The 26,221-nt window shown below is 44.2% G+C and overlaps 1 protein-coding gene across 10 annotated transcripts in view; it reads right to left on the bottom strand.

Moving 5' to 3' along the window:
- The window catches only part of NCAPG2 (non-SMC condensin II complex subunit G2), a 61,413-nt gene that overhangs the window by 19,687 nt on the left and 15,505 nt on the right, over positions 1–26,221 (bottom strand). For 8 of the 10 annotated variants that reach the window (XM_027101354.1, XM_027101356.1, XM_027101358.1 and 5 more), the window contains 13 exons: positions 25,828–25,914; positions 23,035–23,130; positions 22,267–22,392; positions 16,856–17,035; positions 15,628–15,780; positions 11,382–11,604; positions 11,105–11,208; positions 7,115–7,288; positions 5,131–5,201; positions 4,010–4,163; positions 3,736–3,909; positions 2,920–3,036; positions 2,694–2,834 (listed from right to left, as the gene is read on the bottom strand). In XM_027101354.1, coding sequence (XP_026957155.1) covers positions 2,694–2,834; positions 2,920–3,036; positions 3,736–3,909; positions 4,010–4,163; positions 5,131–5,201; positions 7,115–7,288; positions 11,105–11,208; positions 11,382–11,604; positions 15,628–15,780; positions 16,856–17,035; positions 22,267–22,392; positions 23,035–23,130; positions 25,828–25,914 — 1,800 coding nt within the window. Of the gene's footprint in view, positions 1–2,693; positions 2,835–2,919; positions 3,037–3,735; positions 3,910–4,009; positions 4,164–5,130; positions 5,202–7,114; positions 7,289–11,104; positions 11,209–11,381; positions 11,605–15,627; positions 15,781–16,855; positions 17,036–19,092; positions 19,253–22,266; positions 22,393–23,034; positions 23,131–25,827; positions 25,915–26,221 lie in introns of those variants that run through there. The other 2 variants (XM_027101361.1, XM_027101364.1) reach the window with 2 other exon arrangements.

The raw sequence follows: 26,221 nt of genomic DNA, 5'->3' as shown, positions 1-26,221 counted from the left end.
ATCCTTCTCAAACTCTTCCAAAAAAACTGCAGAGGAAGGAACACTCCCAAACTCATTCTATGAGGCCACCATCACCCTGACACCAAAACCAGACAAAGGTACTACAAAAAAAGAAAATTACAGACCAATATCACTGATGAATATAAATGTAAAAATCCTCAACAAAATACTAGCAAAGAGAATCCAACAACACATTAAAAGGATCATACACCATGATCAAGTGGGATTTATCCCAGGGATGCAAGGATTCTACAATATACGCAAATCAATGTGATACAGTATATTAACAAACTGAAGAATAAAAACCATATGATATCTCAATAAATAAGAAAAAGCTTCTGACAAAATTCAACACCCATTTATGATAAAAACTCTCCAGAAAATGGGCATAGAGGGAATCTACCTCAACATAATAAAAGCCATATACAACAAACCCACAGCAAACATCATTCTCAATGGTGACAAACTGAAAGCATTTCCTCTAAGATCAGGAACAAGACAAGGATGTCTACTCCTGCCACTATTATTCAACGTAGTTTTGGAAGTCCTAGCCACGGCAATCAGAGAAGAAAAAGAAATAAAAGGAATACAAACTGGAAAAGAAGAGGTAAAACTGTCACTATTTGCAGATGACATGATACTATACATAGAGAATCCCAAAGATGCTACCAGAAAACTACTAGAGCTAATCAATGAATTTGGTAAATTTGCAGGATACAAAATTAATGCACAGAAATCTCTTGCATTCCTATACACTAATGATGAAAAATCTGAAGGAGAAATTAAGGAAACACTCCCATTTACCATTGCAAAAAAAGAATAAAATACCTAGGAATAAACCTACCGAGGGAGACAAAAGACCTATATGCAGAAAACTATAAGACACTGATGAAAGAAATTAAAGATGATACCAACAGATGGAGATATATACCATGTTCTTGGATTGGAAGAATCAATATTGTGAAAATGGCTATACTACCCAAAGCAATCTACAGATTCAATGCAATCCCTATCAAATTACCAATGGCATTTTTTACAGAACTAGAACAAAAAATCTTAAAATTTGTATGGAGACACAAAAGACCTCGAAGAGCCAAAGCAGTCTTGAGGGGAAAAAAAGGAGCTGGAGGAATCAGATTCCCTGACTTCAGACTATACTACGAAGTTACAGTAATCAAGACAATATGGTACTGGCACAAAAACAGAAACATAGATCAATGGAACAGGATAGAAAGCCCAGAGATAAACCAACGCATCCATGGTCAACTAATCTATGACAAAGGATGCAAAGGTATACAATGGAGAAAAGACAGTCACTTCAATAAGTGGTGCTGGGAAAACTGGACAGCTACGTGTAAAAGAATGAAATTAGAACACTCCCTAACGCCATACACAAAAATAAACTCAAAATGGATTCGAGACCTAAATGTAAGACCGGGCACTATAAAACTCTTAGAGGAAAACATAGGAAGAACACTCTTTGACATTAATCACAGCAAGATATTGTTTGATCCACCTCCTACAGTAATGGAAATAAAAACAAAAATAAACAAATGGGACCTAATGAAACTTAAAAGCTTTTGCACAGCAAAGGAAACCATACACAAGACGAAAAGACAACCCTCAGAATGGAAGAAAATATTTGCAAATGAAGCAAGGGACAAAGGATTAATGTCCAAAATATATAAACAGCTCATGCAGCTCAATATTAAAAGAACAAACAACCCAATCCAAAAATGGGCAGAAGACCTAAACAGACATTTCTCCAAAGAAGACATACAGATGGCCAAGAGGCACATGAAAAGCTGCTCAACATCACTAATTATTAGAGAAATGCAAATCAGAACTACAATGAGGTATCACCTCACACCAGTTAGAACGGGCATCATCAGAAAATCTACAAACAACAAATGCTGGAGAGGGTGTGGAGAAAAGAGAACCCTCCTGCACTGTTGGTGGGAATGTAAATTGATACAGCCACTATGGAGAACAGTATGGAGGTTCCTTAAAAAAACTACAAATAGAACTACCATATGACCCAGCAATCCCACTACTGGGCATATACCCAGAGAAAACCATAATTCAGAAAGACACATGCACCCCAATGTTCATTGCAGCACTATTTACAATAGCCAGGTCATGGAAGCAACCTAAATGCCCATCGACAGATGAATGGATAAAGAAGATGTGGTCCATATATACAATGGAATATTACTCAGCCATAAAAGGAATGAAATTGGGTCATTTGTAGAGATGTGGATGGATCTAGAGACTGTCATACAGAGCGAAGCAAGTCAGAAAGAGAAAAACAAATATCGTATATTAACGCGTACATGTGGAACCTAGAAAAATGGTACAGATGAACTGGTTTGCAGGGCAGAAATTGAGACACAGATGCAGAGAACAAACGTATATGGACACCAAGGGGGGAAAGCGGCGGGGTGGTGGTGGTGGGATGAATTGGGAGATTGGGATTGGCATGTATACACTATGTGTATAAAATGGATGACTACTAAGAAATAAATAAATAAACATACAAAAAAAAAAAAGATAAACTCTAGATATTCAGATGCCACTGTAAGTGTTTAAGAAGAGCAGCAGTACTGACTAAAGTTAAAGCTTTAAATTAGAAAATAAAACCTGGAAGCACATCACAATTTGGAGAAGGGTCTCTGTGTCTAAAGACTTCTAACCTGGATAATCTGTTGATAAACGACCCTGTGAAGCTTCAGATATTCTTCTTCTTGATCTTGGATAAAAGATAAAACTTTGCTTTCTAACCAAAACCCAGTGTCTTCCAAAGTGGACAGGTAAACTTTGCCTTCTGAGCAGGACTGTCCAACAACAACAGAAGACAGGTTAGTCACAGAGCCGCTGGGCCAATTCGCCCCATGTCCTGACCCAAGCTGGTGGACGCACCTCATGCTGAAGATGGATACTCAACCGACAGTGGAGGCTGAAGGCTAGCAGGGCAGTGCCTTCACTCAGGTGGTGAGGGCTCCCACCTGGCGACTGCAAAATCGATTCCAGATCCACCTGTGAAACAGGACATCTGCAGGCTAGGTTCCGGCTCAGCAGGCAGCGCATGAAGTGAGGACACAGCTGCGCCTGGAGAGGGCTGCCAGAGCAGCAGGGCGAGTATCCTCCCTCCTCCAAGCCTCCCGTAAAGGGACAAGAAGACACCTTTTCATAGGTGCTGCTCAAGGAGCCCTCAGGATCAAGCTCGTCCAGCCCTTGCCCCCTGCAGCCCCCGCTGCCCACCTCCAACCCGCCGACATCCGATGTCTGGTGCTGATAGGCGGGAGCCTCTGGCAGCAGTGTCAGTAACAGGCTGCTTCCGAGGGCTGGCCTGGAGGAGACGGCTGAAGAGCCAGGACGGGGAGAGGAGATGGGAAATTCACGGGACTCGCTCTCCAAAGGGCCCTAGAAAAGCCTGCCCAGGACTCAGGGGGCTGGAATTCCCTCGTCGATGAGCAGGGCCAGAGCAAGGGGACCTGGGGTGGCGGGCCGTCTTCCTGCTGTCGGGCCTGTTCCGACAGACCGGCTCATCCTCAGAGTTGGCCTCAACAGGACACTGGGCTCTGAACACGACTTGCTAGAAAGACCGGGGCCTGAAAGTGTTCACCCAGTCCCATCCCGCCCCCAGGTGAAAATTTTACACTATAAACGTGGAAAACTTAGACCTTACCCTATCGCTCAACTTCCACGGCATCTGCATCTGTTCTACAAAGTTACCTTGGATGTTTCAAGGGCTTTCAAAAGACGGTTCAGTTTCTTCTGGGGCGCGGAAAGCAGGCACTCGCGATTCTTCGGGTGGGTCAGCAAGTACTCAACGTAGACCAGCGCCAGCCCGGGTTTGACTGGGCGCGGGTCCTGGACCCGCACCTTCCGCTTAGACGCGGAGTTACCCTGAAAGCGCAGAGTGAGTGAGGCACATAGCAGGAAAGCACGTGAGTTCTAGCATACAGCTACCCTCCTTCAGCAAACTTTAAAAATGACACAAGTGTACCTTGCTCTGAGGCTGCTCTTCCGGCAGCGAGTCACAAACAAGCTCCAGGATGTGTCCCACTTGCCCCCAGGAGCAGAGACAGTCTAACAGAATACAGTAGCTCTTGTCGGCTGTTCCTTCCTCTTGGTTTCTTAGTGTGGAAATCACACCACAGCTGAAAATGCCACATATATAAAATCATATCTAATATCTCAATAGCAATTTCTCACTTTTCTAAAAGGCGGGGAAAATGAAGAAGCTAAAAACTGAGGGTACATAAGCCCTTCCTATCATGGGAACTCTCAGACGTTCTCTACCGCAGGAAAAATACACTGTTTTCCCACAATTACTACGCAGGACAAGGTCCAGTACAAAATGCTGACTCTGAAAGCAGCTTCAGGGGCCCCTAGATGTGAGGCACCGAGGACACACCAGGCACTTACAAACCCTGGCCTTTTGTTTCTGTGTTGCCTCTGTCAGACTCTAGAGTAAAGATCCGTAATCTGGGGACAATACTTTTTGTTTAGCATCAAAACATTCTTTTCTTTTATAAATATGAATAAAAATAAGTAATTTTTACTGAGTTAATAACCAACACCCTAGCGCAATGCTGCCCAATAAAAAACACAATGTGAGCCACAAAAGCAGGCCACGTGTGTCATTATAAAGGTCCTAGAAGCCACGTCTAAAAAGGCAAGATTAATTTCAATAATGTGTCTTATTTAGCCCAGCCTACCCCCAACATCCTTTAAGACATGGTCACTGTAGAAAACTACTGATGAAGCATGTTACATCCCTCTTTCACACCAGGTCCCCGAGTCTGCATCACACCAGGATGCACACACAGCTTGCCCCAACCCAGACTCCACATTCTAAGCACTCAGAGTCACGTGTGGCCAAGGCTCCGTGGTGGACGGCGGGATGGCTCACGTCTCACCATCTGGCACTTGAACAACGCCAGACTCTCAGTTTCCCGTGGTGGCTTCCTGTGTCCCTCAGCAGTCCCGGAGCCCTGGAAGCCACATCCCCTGCTCTCCCTGCCACAGGGGAGGAGGCCAGGGGCAGGGAGCACAGCACTGGGGGCTTGAAGGTCACGCAGGAGTCGCCAAGTGAGACCAGGAGTGCACGGAGAGGGCGGGCACCTGAAGGTGGGCACAGCCGAGGCCGGCATCAGGGAGGCCAGCACAGACAGAGGGGTCTTGCAGCGATCATCCTGAAAGCATGAAAAGACACACAGCAACAGGGAACGTAAACAATGGGATCCCGAGGGCCCCATGACTCCCAGGAACCCATTTTCAAAGCTGCTTGGTAGGAATTAGAGTGATGCTCTCAACACACAACAGGAGGACTTAACCCCTTGGGAAGCATTAGGTTTGATAAGTCTTCTCAAACTTTTATAGGACACTTTACTACTTTCTGTGATGAATTATTTGAGCAAATATTTATTAAGCACCTACTGTGTACCAGGAGATCCTTGGAATACAGCAGTAACCAGAAGAGACAAAAGTCCTTGCTGTCAAGGCACTGACTGGTATTTGAAAAACAATACCGATGAAAGGAAAAAAAACGCAACTCTATATACTCAGTGTGTCCTGAGTATAAAACTCAAGGGAATGAAACTAGTCAGAAAAGTTCCTAAGTAAAATAATCAGAATAGAACACCTTAGGAAGACAGCGCAGTGCAATGGAGCTACCTGGCCAAACCCAAGTCCCATGAGATGCCACACCCCAACCAGCTGGTACAACACACGGAGAAGGGCTGGTCTCTGAGGGCGGGACTTTGGCAGGAACCAAGTGAGGATGCCACCTCGGGCCCCACTGCAGCTACATCACCACCACTAGTATTATCACAGTAACAGAGCAGACAGACCAGACTCCATCAAGATCACTTAATAAGAAACACCCTTGGTTGGATGAGAGGATGAAGGAAGATGGGCCCTAAAAGGAAAAGAAACAACAATTTTCCTGGACATATACATGAAACAGAAACAGGTGCAATGTCACCATCTGGCCTGTAATTAACCTGCATTCAGTCAGAGTGAACCCACCCTCACCCCCAACTCCCAATAAAGAAAATGTTTTCTTGATGTTACAACAGTCGGCTGGCAGCTACTCCTGATTCCACTCCATGTGTGGCTTACAGATGCCTTACCTACTTATGGGCCAACCACAAGGTTCTGGGAGGTACTGAGGGCAGAGAAGCTCTCTGGCCAGAATAATTCGGGATTAAAGACTTAATTCACCACCTCCCTTTTCCTGGACACACCCAGGCCACACCGTTCACCTGCCATCTCGTCTGGCATCCTATGGCCTCTATGTTTATCTTCTAATTCTCAGCCCCATGTGATTATCTGAGCTTTTAAATGTCCTAGTGACTTGGGCAGCCTTGACTATCTACCCTCACAGACAGGTCACGTTTGCATTTCAGACGCAGGATGGAGCTCGGAGACATAACAGTCACAGAAATACGGCTCAGAAAAGCTAAGAGGTCCAAGGTCACATAAGCAGTTGTAGAAGAACCAAAAGTAAACTTTACCAAGAGAAGGGTGATTCCTAAGACCTATGACCTTTCTATATTTAAGCCGCGCTTTCTTCACAATTAGGAATAAATTCACATTTCTACATAGCAGTTTTATTTCCATCGGTTTTGAAATATGGCCTTTACTCAGAAATAGAAAGTCAAGGAATGAGGAGGTTTCCTTCCTCCAAACAGAAGTTATGCACACAGTTCTGTCTGTCTCAATAACACAGACACAACTCGGATACTTCAGAAACATGTGCTTGCCGGATGCTGTCAAATGCCTAAAATTGCCCACAAAACCAAGGTGCTACTACATCTTGATGTTCACAAACTCCCCTTTCTCAATTCCCAGCAAATCAAACCAGATTCTAAAATAGTGTCAGGCCATTAGAGATAGAAAACCAGTGCTCCCCAGACAAGTCTCCGGGTGAAGGGATGGAGGCTGGAGGACACGTGGCCTCACCCCGTGAAGGGCGAGAGGCCAAGCGTCCTGCGGGGTGGACGGTGGCTCAGCCCCCGCCTCTGCAGAGGAGGAGCAGGTCCAGAGGCTGGTCCTGCACAAATGTGACCTGGCGCGCCTGCCTTAGCAGGGTGGCCCGTCTTACCTTAAACGCTTTCATGTACTCTGGCAGCATAGAGGCGAACTTGCTAACGGTGTACACTCTGGCCTCTTTGTTATTCTCCATACTCCTGTGAATGCTTCTCCAAAGAATCACAACGATCTCTAACAAACCCGCCATGGACGCAGTATCACTTATTGACAGCGTTTGGTCCAGGGCCTAAGATACAAAAAATTGTACTGTGAAAGAATCAAATCATAATCACTCTGAAGAGAACAGCACTGTGTCTAAAAGCACATCTCAGAATTCCAGACCTAAGGCAGAGATGGAAGGAGAGGCAGATAGAACCCCTAAGACTGTGGTGTGATGTCTGATGGGATCGACTCCCCCTCGACCGTGGGCTGCTCTGGTTTGTGGGCTGGCAGGGAGTGACAGCACCAGGTGTCTGCGTGTCTTCTAGCGAATCCTTCCTTGTCTGCGCAGAGGGGTGGGCCGCCTCCCCAGCACCACACGCTCGCCTGCGCGTGATCCACTTCAGATGCCAGCCCTGTCCGGTGACTGTGACAAACTGACAACTTGCCACACAGGCCATTTCCTGGAAGGGGCTACCTTGAGATGCAAAGCAGGATTCATTTCAGGTGCTGGTATTTTTGTGCTACTCAGATGTAATGGGAAAAGATACGGCGAACAAATTAACTTAATTAATCAGGGCACACAGAAAAAACAAAAGTAGTTGCTATATAAAGTTAGATTTTTCAATAGGCACTAAATACCCGGAATGACTTACGGCTAAATTTAAAAAGCAATGAAACTACTAAAGGCTTAGATACTACTATGAGAATGATATAGATAACAAATTGACAAAACTTCAATCTGTATTTAATTTTACTTTTTACATTCTAGTGATTAGCATAGCACTCTTATCATTAAAGTCCCCTGAGAAAGCCACCATTTCTCCTTTACAAAAATATGCTAAGTTCCTAAGTAAGATTTCATTAAACAGAAAGCAGAGATTTTTAGTAGATAGCAATGTGAAAAGGTAAAAGAACCAATTCAAAAAATTATGCTTTAAGCCATTAAATATTCTTAGAATGACAAAATCCAGACGGCAAATTGTATTTTTTTTCTACTACCGGTTACAATAGAGCACGCTTGTGTTTTCTAACGGTACAGAAACTGACCTAAAATGTGAGAAGTGCAGCTTTCTCAATAATGTCTAGGTTCAATATGGGGGTGGAGGGTTCCTTCAGTATTTGAGAACTGTAACAGTTTTCACTTTTTGGCGAAACCACTTCCACCATCCATCCATCAGTGTGAAGGGGTGGCCCAGAGGCGCAGGGCCCCGCGAGCCTGGAGCTGGCATCCCAGTGAGGGTTTCTAAAGTTACAGGATCACTTTCCTAAAAAATCCTGCCCACCCAACCCATATCCTGAGGGGAAAACTCTGAAAAGAGGAACTCAGATCCCACCAAGAAAGCAGAACTAGCTCCAGACGCTCCCGGCTGAGGGCTTCCTGAGCCCAGGCTGAACAGGCCTATGATGGATCTGCCAGGCAGATTCGGCCGTTAAGATGACATCAGGCTCTTCTCTCTCCTCCCCCTTCTGCCCCAGCGGACAGACAGGGCAGGGGATGCTGAAGCGGGGGGCAGGTGGGGTCCGGGGAGTGCTCCCCCCAGCCCCCAGGCAGGCCGACTGAGCCCCACACACCACACGCCGGCACAGCCCCAGCCTCAGCGCGGGGCAGCCCTGTAGGCTCCTGGCTCTCAAGGGCCGAGGGCCTGCATCCAGGGCGGGGACATGGAGACAGGAGCGGCCAGACAGCGCAGGAGCCTCACCCTGCAGCCAGCGTGAACCACGTTTCATCAAAAGGGCAAAACTATCTTCTGTGACTTCCTTTTTTTTTTGGTTTTAATTGAAGTATATTCAACATCTTGTGACTTTCTTTTAAAGGCCAGTACCCTAATCTACATAGCACCACAAAACTACCCAAAATTTTTACTTCAGAGGTACATACAAGCATGAGAGTTTGTTTACAAGCTTAAGATACTGCTTATAAGTAATACGTTTCTAAGTCTTAAATGTTCCTTTTTTAATGATATAATTGGTCACTTTGGATTCTGAAGAAATACCAGCTATATAGCTTCCTTGATAAATTACTTTTTCAAAGACAATTCTAAATAAAGCTCATTCCCAAAAATTCAACCCCACGACGTTTCTAGTAGAATCTTAGGGCAGTGGCGGTGAATAAATCCTTAAGAGCGCCACCACCCATCTAGTTGTAAAATACGGTAACGTCCAGACCCAATCTACGTGTGCCAACCCCAGGTCAAATTAAAATATACAGAAGCTTCAAAATGGAGTAAAGACCTAAATGTAAGGCCAGAAACTATCAAACTCTTAGAGGAAAACATAGAGCACTCTATGACATAAATCACAGCAAGATCCTTTTTGACCCACCTCCTAGAGAAATGGAAATAAAAACAAAAATAAACAAATGGGACCTTATGAAACTTAAAAGCTTTTGCATAGCAAAGGAAACCACAAACAAGACCAAAAGACAGCCCTCAGAATGGGAGAAAATATTTGCAAATGAAGCAACGGACAAAGGATTAATCTCCAAAATATATAAACAGCTCATGCAGCTCAATAACAAAAAAACAAACAACCCAATCCAAAAATGGGCAGAAGGCCTAAATAGATATTTCTCCAAAGAAGATATACAGATTGCCAACAAACACATGAAAGCATGCTCAACATCACTAATCATTAGAGAAATGCAAATCAAAACTACAATGATATCATCTCACACCAGTCAGAATGGCCATCATCAAAAAATCTAGAAACAATAAATGCTGGAGAGGGTGTGGAGAAAAGGGAACACTTGCACTGTTGGTGGGAATGTGAATTGGTACAGCCACTCTGGAGAACAGTATGGAGGTTCCTTAAAAAACTACAAATAGAACTACCATAGGACCCAGCAATCCCACTACTGGGCATATATCCTGAGAAAACCATAATTCAAAAAGAGTCATGTACCACAATGTTCATTGCAGCTCTATTTACAATAGCCCGGAGATGGAAACAAACTAAGTGTCCATCATCAGATGAATGAATAAAGAAGATGTGGCACATATATATGATGGAATATTACTCAGCCATAAAAAGAAACGAAATTGAGCTATTTGTAATGAGGTGGATGGACCTAGAGTCTGTCATACAGAGTGAAGTAAGTCAGAAAGAGAAAGACAAATACCGTATGCTAACACATATATATGGAATTTAAGAAAAAAAAATGTCATGAAGAACCTAGGGGTAAGACAGGAATAAAGACACAGACCTACTAGAGAATGGACTTGAGGACACGGGGAGCGGGAAGGGTAAGCTGTGACAAAGCGAGAGAGAGGCATGGACATATATACACTACCAAACGTAAGGTAGATGGCTAGTGGGAAGCAGCCGCATAGCACAGGGAGATCAGCTTGGTGCTTTGTGACCGACTGGAGGGGTGGGATAGGGAGGGTGGGAGGGAGGGAGATGCAAGAGGGAAGTGATATGGTAACATATGTATATGTATAACTGATTCACTTTGTTATAAAGCAGAAACTAACACACCATTGTAAAGCAATTAAAATATATATATATATATATATACAGAAGCTTAAGGTGAAGAAAACTGGGAAAAGAGTGTCAGCAATAATAATTTTTCCTTTGTATTAAATCCTACTCAAACTCCACAGTGAACTACAAAGGATACACAGAAATTCTTTCTAGAAAATTACTTATGATCCTCCAAAATAATTAGGTGAAGTATCAGCACTAAAGGAATAAGTAATTTTATTGCTAAGGTAACGGCTTGTGGAAATAACACCTCTGCCTTGTTGCCCTGCCCTTGTCCCGCGGGAGAAGCACCCGTCCGGGTCCCCACCCGCGTGGCCCCGACCCCGTCCGCGTGGCCCTGTTCCCGTCCCCGTCCCCGTGGCCCAGGCCCCAGCCCCATGGCCCCAAGGCGGCGCCGGGCAGCGGCGGCTCGACTCACGCTCACGTTCTCCTTCCCCGGCTCCTCACTGCCCTCCCCGCATGCACTCAGAGCCCTCCGGATGCAGGCGTTCAAGCAGTGGCGAATCACATGAATCAGCTTTGCTAAAATGTGTGAGACAACCAATAATTAATTTACGTGTATCTTCAACAAAATTTTCTAACACTGAAATTATAATCCCAAATAATTAAAGTGTTACTTTACGGGAACTCATTAAGAACCACACTGAGCACGAAGCAAACACGCCAGGCTCACGGCGCGGGGCGGGGCTGGGTACCTATGTTGGTACAGGCCGTGTGCTCGTGCGCGTGCTGGTAGAACCTCCGCGCAGCCGCATGGTTCATCTGCAGCAGCGTCACGCAGCGCTCGCACCACACCTCCTCGGGCTGGTTCACGGGCAGGAAGGAGTTGAAGATAAGGCCCACCAGGCGCCGAGTGACGGGCAGAGAGTCCGACTCCAGACGGACCAGAATGTGCTCCATGGGGCATATTTTCCAAAACTGTGGATAAAGCACATGTGCAGAAGGAGAGTATAATCAAAAAGGAACTAATTTCTACATTCAAGGAAATTCATCTCAAATGATTATACCAGAATCTGTGACTCTTCTGTAGACAAATTAAAATAAACCCGTATTTTAAAAAGCACTGACACATAAGGCAGATAAGCACAAGGCTGCTGGGACTAATTATAATCCATCAGGACCATCAGTGGACCCTCAAATGACAGTTATGATTATCAGTCTAATAATTTTAAAATTTCCTAAAACACCACAACTTTGGGCCCATTAATATGAAAAGTGAATTTAAACATCTACAACAGGTTTGGCACAGAAAGCTAAAGTGAGTCTCCCGTTTCCCACCTCGGACACAGAGCCACCCCTCACGGTCACCCCTCCCGCCCTCTACTGAGTGCTGCCCGGGTGGCCACAGGCCTCCTCGAGCCGCCTCACAGCCACTGCCCACACCTGCACACGGCAGGACTGTCATGCTGCCCCTCAGCGTAAAAGCATCAAAGTCGTCCACTGCCCACAGAGAAGGGCCAAACTTCTCAGCAAGAAATGCAAAACAAGGCGAAACACCACAGAATAATGGAAATAAAATAGACTCTGACGGTACAGTGTTCAAATCTGTACACGGTTCTCATGACCGTCCCCTCTCTCCAGGACTTCCAGTGGACCTTTCTCATCAGCACTTAAGTATGCTCCCCGGTCTCCTCCCCCCCACCCCCCACCCAGGGACCGGTTCCCGCCAGCTGCCCTCCCCCCGCCAGCTGCCCGCCTGGCCCTGTCCTCACTCCCACGATACCTCAGTCCACCCTCCAGGTCAGAAGGACCTTGCGCATTCAGACAAACATACTCCCCCTCTCCCGAGGAAATGTCTGAGCATCCGACACTACGACCGTTCCCCGACATGCTCCCGGAACACTTCCATGCGCACACTTGGTGTTTCTGAAATAGTCACTGTAGTAAAGACAAGTGCCGCCCGACAGCCATGCCACCAGCTGAGTGTCAACCCCGGAGCGGCCGGCACAGTGACAGACAGATCCCAAGAGGGAAACCGAGGCACTCAGGAGACCAGGGGCTTCTCAAGCCTCAATACCTCGCAGAGTTCAGACCTGCTGAAACCAATATACCCAAGAAACACTGTAGGTCACAGCACTGAGACTGGATCGAGGGGCAGTGCCTAAAAGAGAGGGTTTTCACATTGGAAAGGTTGGCTCCTGAGCCCTCATGGAGACCAGACGACCTTGAACAGAAACTAGCGATCGGCACTTACACCAAATGCCAAGGTTCCACGGGTTTTTCTTGCAGTGAACATTCCCCACAAGTCTGCCTTTCCAGAAACTCCCCATTTTAACCTATTTTTCTTTGATTCACTTTTTCTAAAATAAAATGAAGAACAATTCTGATTAGTTTAGGGTTCTTCAATTATCTGAGGTTTTATTTTATCTAAACATACTACCCACAGGTTGATATTAACATCAGACAAGACCATAAACAAAATTGCTAACTGGTGTTTCATTCCTAATGTTAAAAATAATTGCATAGGGGCTTCCCTGGTGGCACAGCGGTTAAGAATCCACCTGCCAATGCAGGGGACACGGGTTCAAGCCCCGGTCCGGGAAGATCCCACATGCCGGGGAGCAACTAAGCCTGTGTGCCACAACTACTGAGCCTGCGCGCTTTAGAGCCCGCGAGCCGCAACTACTGAAGCCCGCGCGCCTAGAGCCCGTGATCCGCAACAAGAGAAGCCACAGCAATGAGAAGCCCGTGCACCGCAATGAAGAGTAGTCCCCACTCACCGCAACTAGAGAAAGCCGCGCGCAGCAACAGAGACCCAACGCAGCCAAAAATAAAATAAATAAAATTAATTAAAAAATAATAACTGCTTATTAAAAAAACCCATTTTTTTTAATAAAGACGTTTCAATATTAGTAGCTGTTGATTTGGCCTAAATCTCAGGTATACAATACTAAAAATGTAGAATTTCGAAACCAACAGTAAACAACTTGAAACCCCTAGCACTGACAATGAAAATTATAAACAGAAGCCTAATTAACTAAGTTGGTAACTGCCCCTTGGCCACAGGACATAATTTTATCTAATCAGCTTTAATTCTCTACCATGTCATCGTGCCCAGGGCCTTCGCACATAAGATGTGGCTCCTAGATCCTGAGTGCAGCACTGCCAGCATTCACCAAGGAAAGTAAGGAGGTATATATACCCCTCACTCCTTCAAAGCAATATGTAGGAGGCCAGGCTGCGCCAACGTGCACTAACAACGCAAGCACGGCCAGTGTCAGACACTGCAGTGGCACACTACCTGTCACGCCAACCTGCTGGATGATCGACCCCCTTCCTGTTAGCTGCCTCTCCACAGGCCTGTCAATCTCTGACCTTGATTTTCAAGGAGAATTAGCTGGTGCACCCATAACAAACCTTTCCAGAGACCTCACAGCTAAATCACGCTCTGCCTTGCTTGTGCAAGCCAAGGATTGACATGAAAGAACCACCTCATTAAAACATTACTCTTCCTTTTCTGCTCTTACTACTCCCCCAAACCCCAAACTCTCCAGTCAGACATTTTGTCCAGGTCTTCCCTGTTCTCCTGGGAAGACCCACAAACCTCAGAACACCTGCTCTGCCCACTGTCTCACCAGCCATCACCTCAGTGATCCTCTGCAAACAGATGCACACTTCAAACAAAACACTAGCGGAAACTCCCGTTTCAGATTCAGAACTACACTTTCAACAGGCTGTTATAACAAAGCCAACCAAAATTGCAGCCAGCCTTTTTATTAACAAAATTGACATGCCGATTCTAAACTTTATATGGAAATACAAGCGCCCCAAACCACCAAGAGCTCTGAAAGAAGAGCAGAGCGGGAGGACACACACTGCAAGACTTCCTGCCAAGCTGCAGTGAGCTCGGAAGTACGGCCCTGGCCTGAGGACGGACAGGCAGAGTCCAGAAACAGACCACACACAAGAAACTGATTTTCAACAAACGTACCAAGGCATTACAACTGGGCATAAGGTGGGGTATCTGTACCACATGGGTCACGTAAAATATTCTATTTTTCTCATGAAAACAGTTCACAGTTCAAAATTTGAAAAGCATAAAATAATGCGTATCCTCTGCAGCGGTAAGGCCTCCCCAGCACCCTGTCTCTAGACAGCCAGTCCCCTCCCTTCGCCTCAGAGACTGGTGCCGATTTCCTGTTTTCTGCCAGGGATGTGTGAGCCATAGCTGAGCAAATGCACACATATGTTCCCCGTCCTATGGAGCCGGCAGACCCTACAGCTCTTCTGCACTCGCTCCCACGCGCCTCGCTGAGTGGCCCTTCCTCCTAAGTGTGCTCCTCTCTGTGGCCGCATGGAAGCATTTCCTGGCAAGAGTGCACCCCAGGGCCATGCGCTGACCCTATGCTGACCGACACGTCAGCTTGTTCCCAAATCCTGGGCCTCGACACAACAGCACTTTAAAGTAAATTTCAGAGAGCTACTGTGCAGAGAAGAAAATTCAGTGTTAGCAAATAATAATGCAGAACCTTATAACTAACATTTTTAGCCAAAAGCTGAACAGAACTAGAGTTAAGGGAAAACACTCTCCCCTCAGTAGTTTACACCAAAATGCACACAAACCAACAAATACCTCCTTGCTTCCTCCTGTAAACGTGGGGGGATGGGGGTCTCATACTCACCATTTTCTCAAGTAATATTTTAAGTGCTTACTGTGTGCCAAGCATTTAAATATTTCAACAAAAACTTTCATGTATAGGATAAAAATATAATTTAAGGTGGGGGCTGCTTGCATTAATGTCTTTCAAAAAGAAAACATACATTGACAAAACAAATAAAATTTTATGACACAACCAACTAGTAGAATATACCAGACACCAACTGGTTTAAAATGCAGTCACTGAAACTCTTGGAATTAAAACTGCTTTGTCTTTTTGTTGTTGAAAATAAATGTACTTATATATTTCGTGTCTTAAGTAAGAAAATCTCTGTTCACCTTACCTTAGCAGCCCTCACAGCCTTAACTTTCAGCAGCATATCAACAAAAGCCACTCTCACTTTCTCCGAATTGTCATGGAGACAGTACTTTAACGCTGGCAGAAGTTGCTCTAATAACGGGTGGCTTAATTTATTATCCAAAATTATCGGCAGGCACTACAAGAAAGGGGAAAGATAAACAGTTCAAAATTAGAACATAAACCACGAAAAGTTCAGGTAAGAAAAATTCAGTTCCATCTTTACTAAAACTACTAGTGAAATACACATACCCACAGAAAATAACTCTTTTCTAACACCTCTTCATATAAAAAGCATATTTTAATGAATTAGTATGGCTTCAGTGCCTGATAATCAGCTCATCCCTTGCTTCATTCAAACAAGCCTGAAGTGGTTACAAAATAATTTTTCGGTGCTTTCTCTGAACTACACTTTAAAGGGTTTTATTACAGTTGAAAGGAACCAGAGGACCCTGGTGGAGAGGCCCCAAAGCTGGAGTCTATGAGTCCTTTTAGGTTCTCTTAACATCCCACAGATTCCCTGTATTTCCTGACTCGATGCTGCATGAAAACGAGGGGGCACAGGGCCCGCACGGCTGTGCCCACACCTCACACAGGTGTCCGAGAGACCGGCGCAAGCTCAGACCAGACACGCACGTCTGAAGAGCTGACGCACTCCACCACCTTCTCTTTCCATCTCTTAGGATATACATTTTTATGAGACTTTATATTTTAAAGATCACTGAAATGTTTACAGATGAGCTGATAAATGTCCTGGATTTGCTTCAAAGTAATGGTGTGTGTGGGACAATGGATGCAGCTACAGTGAAACAAGAGCAGGTGCACCCTGAGAACTGCTGAAGCTGGGTGATGGACAAAGAATATTCTGTAGGCTCTTACTTAAAGTGCATAGAGTGACACACAGTACACACACAAAGCCCATTCTAATGTATAAAAACGGTAAACAATTTTAAATACACGCAGCTACTACTCTAAAACGCTATGCCCTCCCCCCAACACATACACTAAAAACTAGTATTATTTCAAGTAGACTATTTTTTTAGAAACCACTTTTCTTTTGTTTTTTTAAAAGGTTACTTTGGATATACAACGAAAATGTCAATAATGCTATATTTATGGAGTAGGGCTATGGGTGATTTCTAAATTATTCTTTCTCTGTATTTGAGAACTATTCTACAATAAACAGGTATTGCTTATATAATTTAAAACCTTACCTTAAAGACAGAACAGCGCACGTCAGCAGAGCTCGTGTCAAACGCCAGCTCCTCAGTTACTTTCTTGAGAAGGTCAATAAGAATGGTCGGAGGCAACATCTCCCAGTATTTGGAAGTTATTTTACAAACACCAAGGATCCCTGTGGAACGGACCATCGGATAAGGATCTTCTAAAAGGCTCTATAAGTACAGGAGGGAAAGAGCCTTAATTATCTTATATTAGTTCGTTTTTTATCAATATTGGCTTTACACACGGGCACAGTGGGCAGTCACAACCTAACAGACGTTTCAAGTCATAGAGTCACACACAGACTCGGGGATCTTCAGTTTCTTGTCGTTTCTGCAGCCGAGTGTTTAAGGACATCCAGACGCAGGTTGTGCCTTACTTGCCAACTCTGTCTGCTGGACTCTGCTGACAGCAGGGCCCCCGACACAGGCCCTGCCATGCAGAGGGACACTCAGGGACTTCGGTCAGTCCTGTGAGACACAACCTATTAAACCACTCTCATGAATTTCCAAAATGCTGTAATGCACTAAGCCCAGAATAAAGGGACCCTGCTTGTAAAGAACCGATCCAGGCAGTGGGCGTCCGGGGTTGCTAACAACATTAAGTGGCGACGACGTTATGCACCCCTGATGGACGGACACAACAGCCGTGGAGCATCTAACACAACAAACGTGACCCCAGTCAACTCTCTGTTTAACCAACTTACAGGAAATACAAAGGGCAGAGGCACGTATCAGTGACAAGCAGGCTAGGTTCTGTGGGAAATGAGAATAATTGGGCTTCCTCAACAACAACAAAAGCAAGCAAAATAGAAAGAACAAAAGAGAGAGGGAGAGGGAGTGACTGCTAAGTGGGAACTGATCGTCCAAGAGATGAACACACACCGGCCGACCACAACACAGGTCTCATCCGGACACAGACTCAAACAAAACTGGAAAAAACATCACTGAAATGTCACTGAAAAACAATGACTGGATATTTGATGACATCAAAGAATCACGATTCATCTTACTTTAGTTGTGCCAGTGGTAGGATTATGCTTTAAAAAAGGGTCCCTGGGGCTTCCCTGGTGGCGCAGTGGTTGAGAGTTCGTCTGCCGATGCAGGGGACACAGGTTCGTGCCCCGGTCCGGGAAGATCCCACGTGCTGTGGAGCGGCTGGGCCCGTGAGCCGTGGCCGCTGGGCCTGCGCGTCTGGAGCCTGTGCTCCACAGCAGGAGAGGCCACAACAGTGAGAGGCCCGTGTACCGCAAAAATAAATAAATAAATAAAAATGAAAGTAAAAAAGGGTCCCTGTCTTTTAGGGATACCTACTGAAGTAATTAGAGTTGAAATGCTTGCTCAGATCTGCTCCAAAACAGGGAAGAGGAAACCAAGTGGGCCCAGGTCAGTATCACCGGGACTGTCTGGGGGCATATGGGGTTCACTGTACAAGGCCCTCTACTGCTACATGTGAAACTTTCTAATTCAAAGTTTAAAAACAAAAATAACCCTTACTCCATGACTAGACCAAAAGAAGGCCGAGCTGGGGATGAGTAAGTACTTCCTTCCTCTCCTCCCTGGCGGTGTTGCAAACACCAAGGGGTCCTGCGGGAAAGAGCAAGCAAGGGACCACTCCACATACCGCAGGACAGAGGGCTGCAGGCGGACCCTGCTGAGCCCGCACAGAGCTCAGGCCAGCCCCAGCCCAGGGTCAGGACTCGGCGGACACAGGGCAGCTCGGGCGTAAGCGACCTGCCGGGAAGGTCTCGAAACAGACGCTGGGGGCCAGGTGCACAGGAGAGCCAACAATAACTCCACAACCTCCACGAGAAAGAAGAAAGGAGAGGACGCCACGCAGCAGGAAAGACCCCTCCTTCCCCACCCAGGGACGGTGCGCACCAGCTGGCCTGTTCCTCACGCAGAGCCCAAGGGGAACCCCGTCTGCTGACAAGCCCTGTGCATGGATGAAAAACCACGGCCAACTCAGCAGACAAGGAAGAAGCTACTAATACTCAGCTCTGCACAACCAGAGAAAACCCAGGCCAGCTGCCTCTTCAACCCAATCCTTTATTCAAAATAGGGATGGAAAAGTGAAGACGACAGGTCACTTGAGAAAACAGTGAGGAAAAAAGATAAACTAAATAAAATAAAAAACAGAAGAGAACATTAGGAATTCACAGGTTTTAAGGCTTTTGTTTTCTATGAATTACTTCCAACATTATTCCTCAAAAATAATTCTGGATAATCACCTTGCAACACACAGTCCCACAGGAGTCAGGGCCCACATCTGTGTCTCCAATCAATCACACTGTCACCAAGACGAGGGCACTTGACTTGTAAAGCGGTTTCTATGAGGAGAACCACTGCACCTCCCAAACCACAGGCATGCATGGAGGCCTCGATCTGCCACCTCCAACAAGGCCTCCCTCCACTCCAGCTGGAGAAACAGCAGAGCAGAAAGCGTGCAGGACACAGGGTCAACGCTGCCCTCACTTCCTGGACTCCCCCCACCCCGTCCACCCCACAAGACTTGCTGCCACCTACTCAGGCCCTGATCCAGCAGCGTCATGAACTCACCGCCAACCCACAGGCCAGACTGGCCCATGCCTATCCCTGTGTGGTCCACAGGGCGTGAGAATGGTTTTTCACTTCTGAATGGTTGGTAAAAGGAATAATATTCTGTGACACGAGACTATTACATGGAATTCACACTTTGGTGTCTGTGGATCGGTTTCATTGGAACAAGCCACCCCTGCTCCTCCCTGTACACGTGTGGCCGCCTTTGTGCCACAGCGGCAGATGGGACAGCTATGACCACGTGGCCCACAGACCTAAAATCACTTCTGTCTGGTCCTCTACAGAAACAACTCCTGCTCTTAACTACTACTGTTATTAACTTAACTACTACATTGCCCTGCTTCATAAAAGAAGTTAGAAACAAACAGACACTGGAAAGTAGAAAAGAAAAAGATTAAGAAGGTTCCCTTTGTCTAAGATTCAAACCAATGGACTGAATTTCATGCTACAGCAGCAGAAAAAAATCAAAAGATAAAGGAAAACATCCTTAAAGTTTCAGGTACCCTCGACACTAGAAAACAATACAAAATATTTTGGCAGTCCTGGAATAAAATGATTTTGAATACAAAATTCTCGACCTGGACAAACTGTAAACTGTCACAGAAAAATAAAGAACATTTTAGGGCTCAAACAGTTAGAGGCACCTGCCTCCCCAAGGACGCCCTGCGGCAAGGTAGGACCCACCGAGACTCTCTCAGCTCTCACACTCGCTGGCTACCATCACCCCCTCAGCACGTTCACTGCACTTCCGAAGGTGATTCCAGGCTTCCAGAGGACCTGCTGCTTACACATGAGCCTTTCCCTATCAGTTTTCATCCCAAACAAGACTTAGAGTGGAAAATCTGTTATTGCTGTTTTAAATCTGTTTTGACAGTGACATCTCATTTTTCTTAGATTGTTGACTAAGTTTTGCTACCTGAAAAACATAACCCTATCTCCACTAAGACATATGCAACTTTAAAAACTAACTATAACATGTACATGTATAATATGTACATGTTATATTATACATGTACATGTATAACATGTTTTCTACAACCTACAATTTTTTTAATTTAAAGGAATTATTTAGAATTTAATATTTCTTGTTCTGAAAAAAAAACACTTAAGTGACTTTGACAATCTTTTAGTGCTTTTCTTTCCTTAAATTCGAACAAAATAGCATGCAATAATTTTTATTTTTTAAATAGTTAATAAAACAAATACAAAACTCACCGTGATTAATCCGAATATAGACTGCTCTGAGTTATAGAGGACTGTGTGTGACAGTTACAACCCTTTACATATTTTAATGTCCTTTTGTACAGCTATAACCACTGTCATCTTAGGGCTAGGGATTGAGCTAAATGCTTTATACACAAATTTTCACTGAAACCTCATTACAATCCTATAAAATATTATTCCCAGATTTAAAGAAGAACCAGGACTAGAGAGAGAGGAAGTAATTTGAAAGAGATCAGACTTCTTAGGTGGGAACCGGCATTCGGAACAAAATGCCTGACCCCACGCTAATCACTGTGCAAACTGCCATCTGCGGGCTGACAGGTGGCCCCAGTCCTGCAACGTCGTCCTCGTATACAGTCAGGTCAGCGGCTGGGGCCAAGCAATCACTGTAGGCAAGTAACACAACGGGTCCAATGTAGGAGGGGTGGGAGCTGGGCCACCGCCACACACTCCATCTTTGCATTCAAATGCAGAGACTTAAACACTCAGGCAAAAACAGAGGTGGTTCATAGATTGGACACCTGCATTAAAAAGAGCAAAAGTTTTTTTCATAGTTTTATGGCTAAAAGCTACCAAAATCTAGTTTTGGTGTGCCCAACAACATCTTTCCACAAAATTAACCATGATCCTCAAAGGGACTTGTAAATAAACATACATGTAGGTGAGGCACACATGGCAAAATACTAATGACTGTCCATTTTAGGGGTGCGTGTGTCTGTGTGTGTGGCTGGGTGTTTATGCATGTACATGTGAATGCACATATGTGAATGCATGTGAAGAGGTAAGTAGACACACACTCATTATACTATTATTTCAACTTTCTGCATGTCTGAGATTTTTCATAGGACATCAGAAAACAAACAAACCAGAGGAAGTTTTTAGGGCTGCTACGGGTAACCATCATCATGGCATTTTTGCTATCACTTCCTAAAATGTTATTCTACTAACTAGGACAATAAGTAATATTTCTTAGCTTGTGTCAGGAGACCCTGCAAATGTAAAGGGCTGTAGAGAAAGAAGCAGAGGCTCACACTCTCCCACCAGGTGAAAAGATTCGAGATACCCCTTGGAAATAAATGTCGCATCCTGATGTCCTAACGTCTCATTCGAAAAGTCAGTCATCTGAAAAACATCCATTGCAACAGGCGTTACTTGCCTTAAAACATAACCAGTGTGTGTTTGTTCACAACGCTGCCACACAACTTTACAGCAGGCACTATCACCGTGCCCGCTTCACAGATGAAGACAGAAAAGTCAGTGCCCAAACTTGCCCCAAGCTTCACAGCTATCAAACGAGGGATGGAATCAAACACAGCGTCTGTCCTAACCACTGTTACAATGTCTCTCTGCTAGGGTGACGGGGACAAACGTAAGACGCTTAAAACTACCCACAATAAACGACTAGATGTCCTAAAGGAGACTGAGAGGAAGAGGAAACAGATTACGAGTCCACACTGTCACAGAGGTACCAGGGAGAGAATGGATTTCCTTGAAGAATGTCAAGATCTGGAAAGTCTGCCATGTGGGGTCAGCACAGGGCAGTTACGGGGGGATGGCCAGGACCCACACGAGGCCCAGATAGAGCTGAAGGCTTAAAGAGCTCGACCACATGAAATACATACATAGAGTTCTTCAAATTGTTTCTGAATTTCGCTATCCATCTCAATGGCATTAAAGTTTGGATCCCTAATAGGAAATGCTTCAACAAACAGCAGTGCAGCATTGGACCGGACTTCCGAGTTTCTGGCCTGGAATAGTTGAAAGAAGAGTTTCAGAATCCAAAGAGCGAGCTGACATTCAAAGGCTTCAGTGTAGAATTCCTAAAGTAATGCTTCTAGTGTCTCAATATAGACTTATCTACAAATTAAAGACAACTGTAACATTTAAACTAACCAAACTTGTGAGACCTTCCTTAAGTGAAGCTGAACTCCCAGCTCCATGTCGACAGATATTAAAAGATGTTTCCTTGCTTCAAAGCCCATCTTGTGTCATTAAGAAACAGTGACCATCATGTCCCGCTCCCAACACCAGAGTCACCTGTGTTGAAAATTACCCGTGTGCTCGTCTGACCACTCCTCAGAGTGCTGTCATCTTGTCCCCCAGTCACCAGCAGGAGGTCCTGAGGACCAGGACGGTACAGCCCAGCTCTGCCGGTTTACTTATTAGCATGTCTACCCTCCTTCCAGCTGTGCAGTCTGCACTAAACCAATTCAGATTCCCAGTTTAAGAAATGCTTTTAATAAAAGAATAAAATATTCACCCGAAATCTCACAGTATTCCCAGCCTCGAGTCTTACTTTTAGTGCCTTACTGCAATTCTGAATTAGAGTACGTGAAACTCAAAAGCATAATTAGCATTCTAAACAGAGAGAGACTATTTAAGACGTGTACCTTTAATCCTCTCCAAAGGATGGGCTTATATAATCTGTAAAGCATCTCTTCCACTCCCTGCCGAACTTCCTTTTGACGATGAAGATAACTCAGCACCTAAGAGCCAAGAACAGAAGAACAGAATGGTAACATTGGTGTTTTCAAAAAAGCATCTAAGATCCTACTTTGAGGAAACAACAGGGAGCATAGGCTGCACCTTATTCATAAGTCTTGACAAATCTTTCTAACAGGAACCACAGTGGAAAGACATGCTGACAGCACGGAACATGGAAATCATGCAAAAGGCATCTATGGTGGAAAGAAAGACCCACGGCCTTGGGCTGTACAAAGGTTTGGGTTCCAGCTTCTACTCTTCTACCAGTAGCCACAAAACCTCATAAAAAGTCACTTACACCTCTGACCTTCAGGGTCAAATGAAAAAGGAGTCAGCCTAAGTGCTTTCTACAACCCATTCTGATTCTACAATGCACTGGCTACAACCGTCTTTTGTTTTAAGAACCTATATTGGGCATTCAAAAACAGGATATACAGTCAGCCCTTCATATCCACAGATTCTGCATCTGTGGATTCAACCAAGCCTGGATAGAAAATATTTGGAAAAAAAAAAATTCCAGAAAGTTTCAAAGCAAAACTTGAATTTGCTGCTTACTAGCAACTATTTACATAATAGTTACATAGTATTTACAACTATTTACACTGTATTAGTTACTGTAAGTAATCTAGAGATGATGTAAAGTGTACGGGGATGTATAAGGCTCTGGAGCATCCGTGCATTTGGTACTCAATCCCCCGCAGATCCCGAGGGGTGACTTTATCTCAAACAGGTGTCACTGCCTAGTGATCCTTTCCAGGAGAAACTTAACTTAGATGTCAAGTTCATCCCCAAACTCATGGATAATCAGAAAACACACTGCTCTTTTAGCTCCATCCCTTTGTTCTCTTCTACTCCCTTTTAACCAGCCAGAATCTTCCAGCAACTCTTCACAGACTCCTGCCCCCAACAACAATCAATGTTGCCTTTTTCCTTAATTCACAACTCTTGGAGCTAAAATTATATTAATGAAAAATGGAAAAAAATTTTAAATTAGGCTATAAAACTACAGACTATACTTTAAGCAAACTTGAATCAATTTTGCCCTAAAAACTACAATCTGGGGATTATCTTTTTCTAATTGTTAATTTTTCATTTAGGAGATTTTAGTCTATCATTTGTTTTTCTGTGTACAATATTAATTTGTTATCAATGGTATACTCACTTCATAGAAAGCTTTTAAACAGCTGTACTGAGATAAAATTCACATACCATAAAAGTCACTCTTTTAAAGTGTATATAGTTCAGTGGGGTTTAGTATATTCAGAGTTGTGCAACCATTACTACTACCTAATTTTAGAAGATTTTCATCAACGATATGACGATTTCTTACTTTCAAATGACTCCTAAGGTATTTCCTGAAGCTTCTTTCAATATAGCAATAAAATGACTTATCAGGTAAAGTTGATATTTATCAAAAAAAGGATTTGAGAAAGAAGCTATAACGTGTTATAAGCAGTAGGAACAATTACTTGGAGTCCAGGAATACATTTCATTTGAAAAGTGAAATGTAATATTCTGCCTTTCAATTCCTTCTGTGCATTTTTCCATAAATTTAACAAATGATGATACCTATACTTATAATACCTTAATCACTCACACTATCACAGCAGAAAATCAGGTATGAAAAAGTCTTTAGTTATTTGGTCCAAGAGTGAAGCAACTACATCACACATCTGTACAGTTTAACATGACGTTATTCTTTATGATTAAATAGAATCTGAAACGCCAAATCATACACATGAAGTAAGTGACCCCAACTGTCCTACAGCTTATGAAGCACCTGGGGCTGTGTGTGTGCTGGGGGCTTGGAAGGGGCACGTGGATATATTTATCCCTGGTTCTTTATCTTTGGATAATGCAAAGTAAATCATCAAAAACATAAAAGAAATGTTTTTTGTCCATTCAAACTTAATATAATTAGTAAATTTACGTCCTACAAATAATAGTTTCACTATACAAAAAAACGAAGAGGTAGCCTTTCTTCCCTTAGCTTGACACACAGTTGCCAAGACTAACAGAAAGCAAAGAAGGCGTCGCCCCTGGATTAGGGCACTGACCAGCACCACAGACCAGACCTTCCAATTCCTTCCCCAGGGTCACTGTGATCAGTCAACTCCTGTCAGTGTAAAAACCACACTGACAGCAGAGCCCTGTTTAGTCAGTCCAGGGTCACTGTGATTAGCCAACTCCTATCAGTGTAATAACCACACTGACAGCAGAGCCTTGTTTAGTCAGATCATGCACAACATGAGGATAAAATCCATATCCAAATTCTGAGACTACCTTTTAAAAATAAAATTGTATCAAGAGAAACTATCACAGCATTTACTCAATTTGGCTTGCAGAATACAAAGTGGAAATGTAATGTATGAGAGTAAATAACAAAAAATAATCTTGAATAGCCTTTTTTGGAAAACAGTGGTAGTGGCAGTAAGGAAGTGACGATTCTATGCATTTTTATGTCGAATAATTCAATTAAAATTGTTTGAATAAAGTTCTGATGTCTTAACAGTAGACCTTTGTTTTCCTAATCAAAACTTTGGTGGCAGGGTAAAAGTCCCAGGTTCCAAGTATCAAGATTCTGAGAAATCCTTTTAACGGATGCCTGTGAAAGCTTAACAAAATTTCACAAAAACAATTATCTGAAAACAAAAAAGATGAGACATGATTTTCAAAAGTGCTGTGAGAGTGTGGCTCACCTCGCGCACTCTGGTGTGCACTGGAGACTTCCGAGGAAGGTGGACCCCATGGTACAAGAAGTCCTGGATGCAGCCATTTTCGATGGCCTGCAACAACACCGAACGCGAGAACTTGGGTGAGTGCATTCCCACAGACGGCAGGACAGGCATTACAGTGGTTAGAGCACAAAAGGACCGTCTGATCTGTTCATCTTCTATTTCATGAGGGAAAAAGCCTGGATCCTTTCATCAGAGCTTTTCGACTTTAAGTCTACACCTCTTAGAATTCCTTTCATCTTCATATACCAAAGAGAACTTTTAGTTTCCTTTGTCTTATTTGATGAAATATCACATTTGTGCTAAATAGCAGGGCACTGGAGCCTGGTTCAAGCCAGACAGGGCTCAGAGACTGAGG

The sequence above is a fragment of the Aethalodelphis obliquidens genome, unplaced genomic scaffold (assembly GCF_003676395.1).
Source record: "Aethalodelphis obliquidens isolate GAN/ISIS:26980383/991018 unplaced genomic scaffold, ASM367639v1 scaffold5, whole genome shotgun sequence".
Taxonomy (NCBI): domain Eukaryota; kingdom Metazoa; phylum Chordata; class Mammalia; order Artiodactyla; family Delphinidae; genus Aethalodelphis; species Aethalodelphis obliquidens.
The sequence above is the reverse complement of the archived record's forward strand: the minus strand, read 5'-3'. Positions and strand labels throughout refer to the sequence as shown.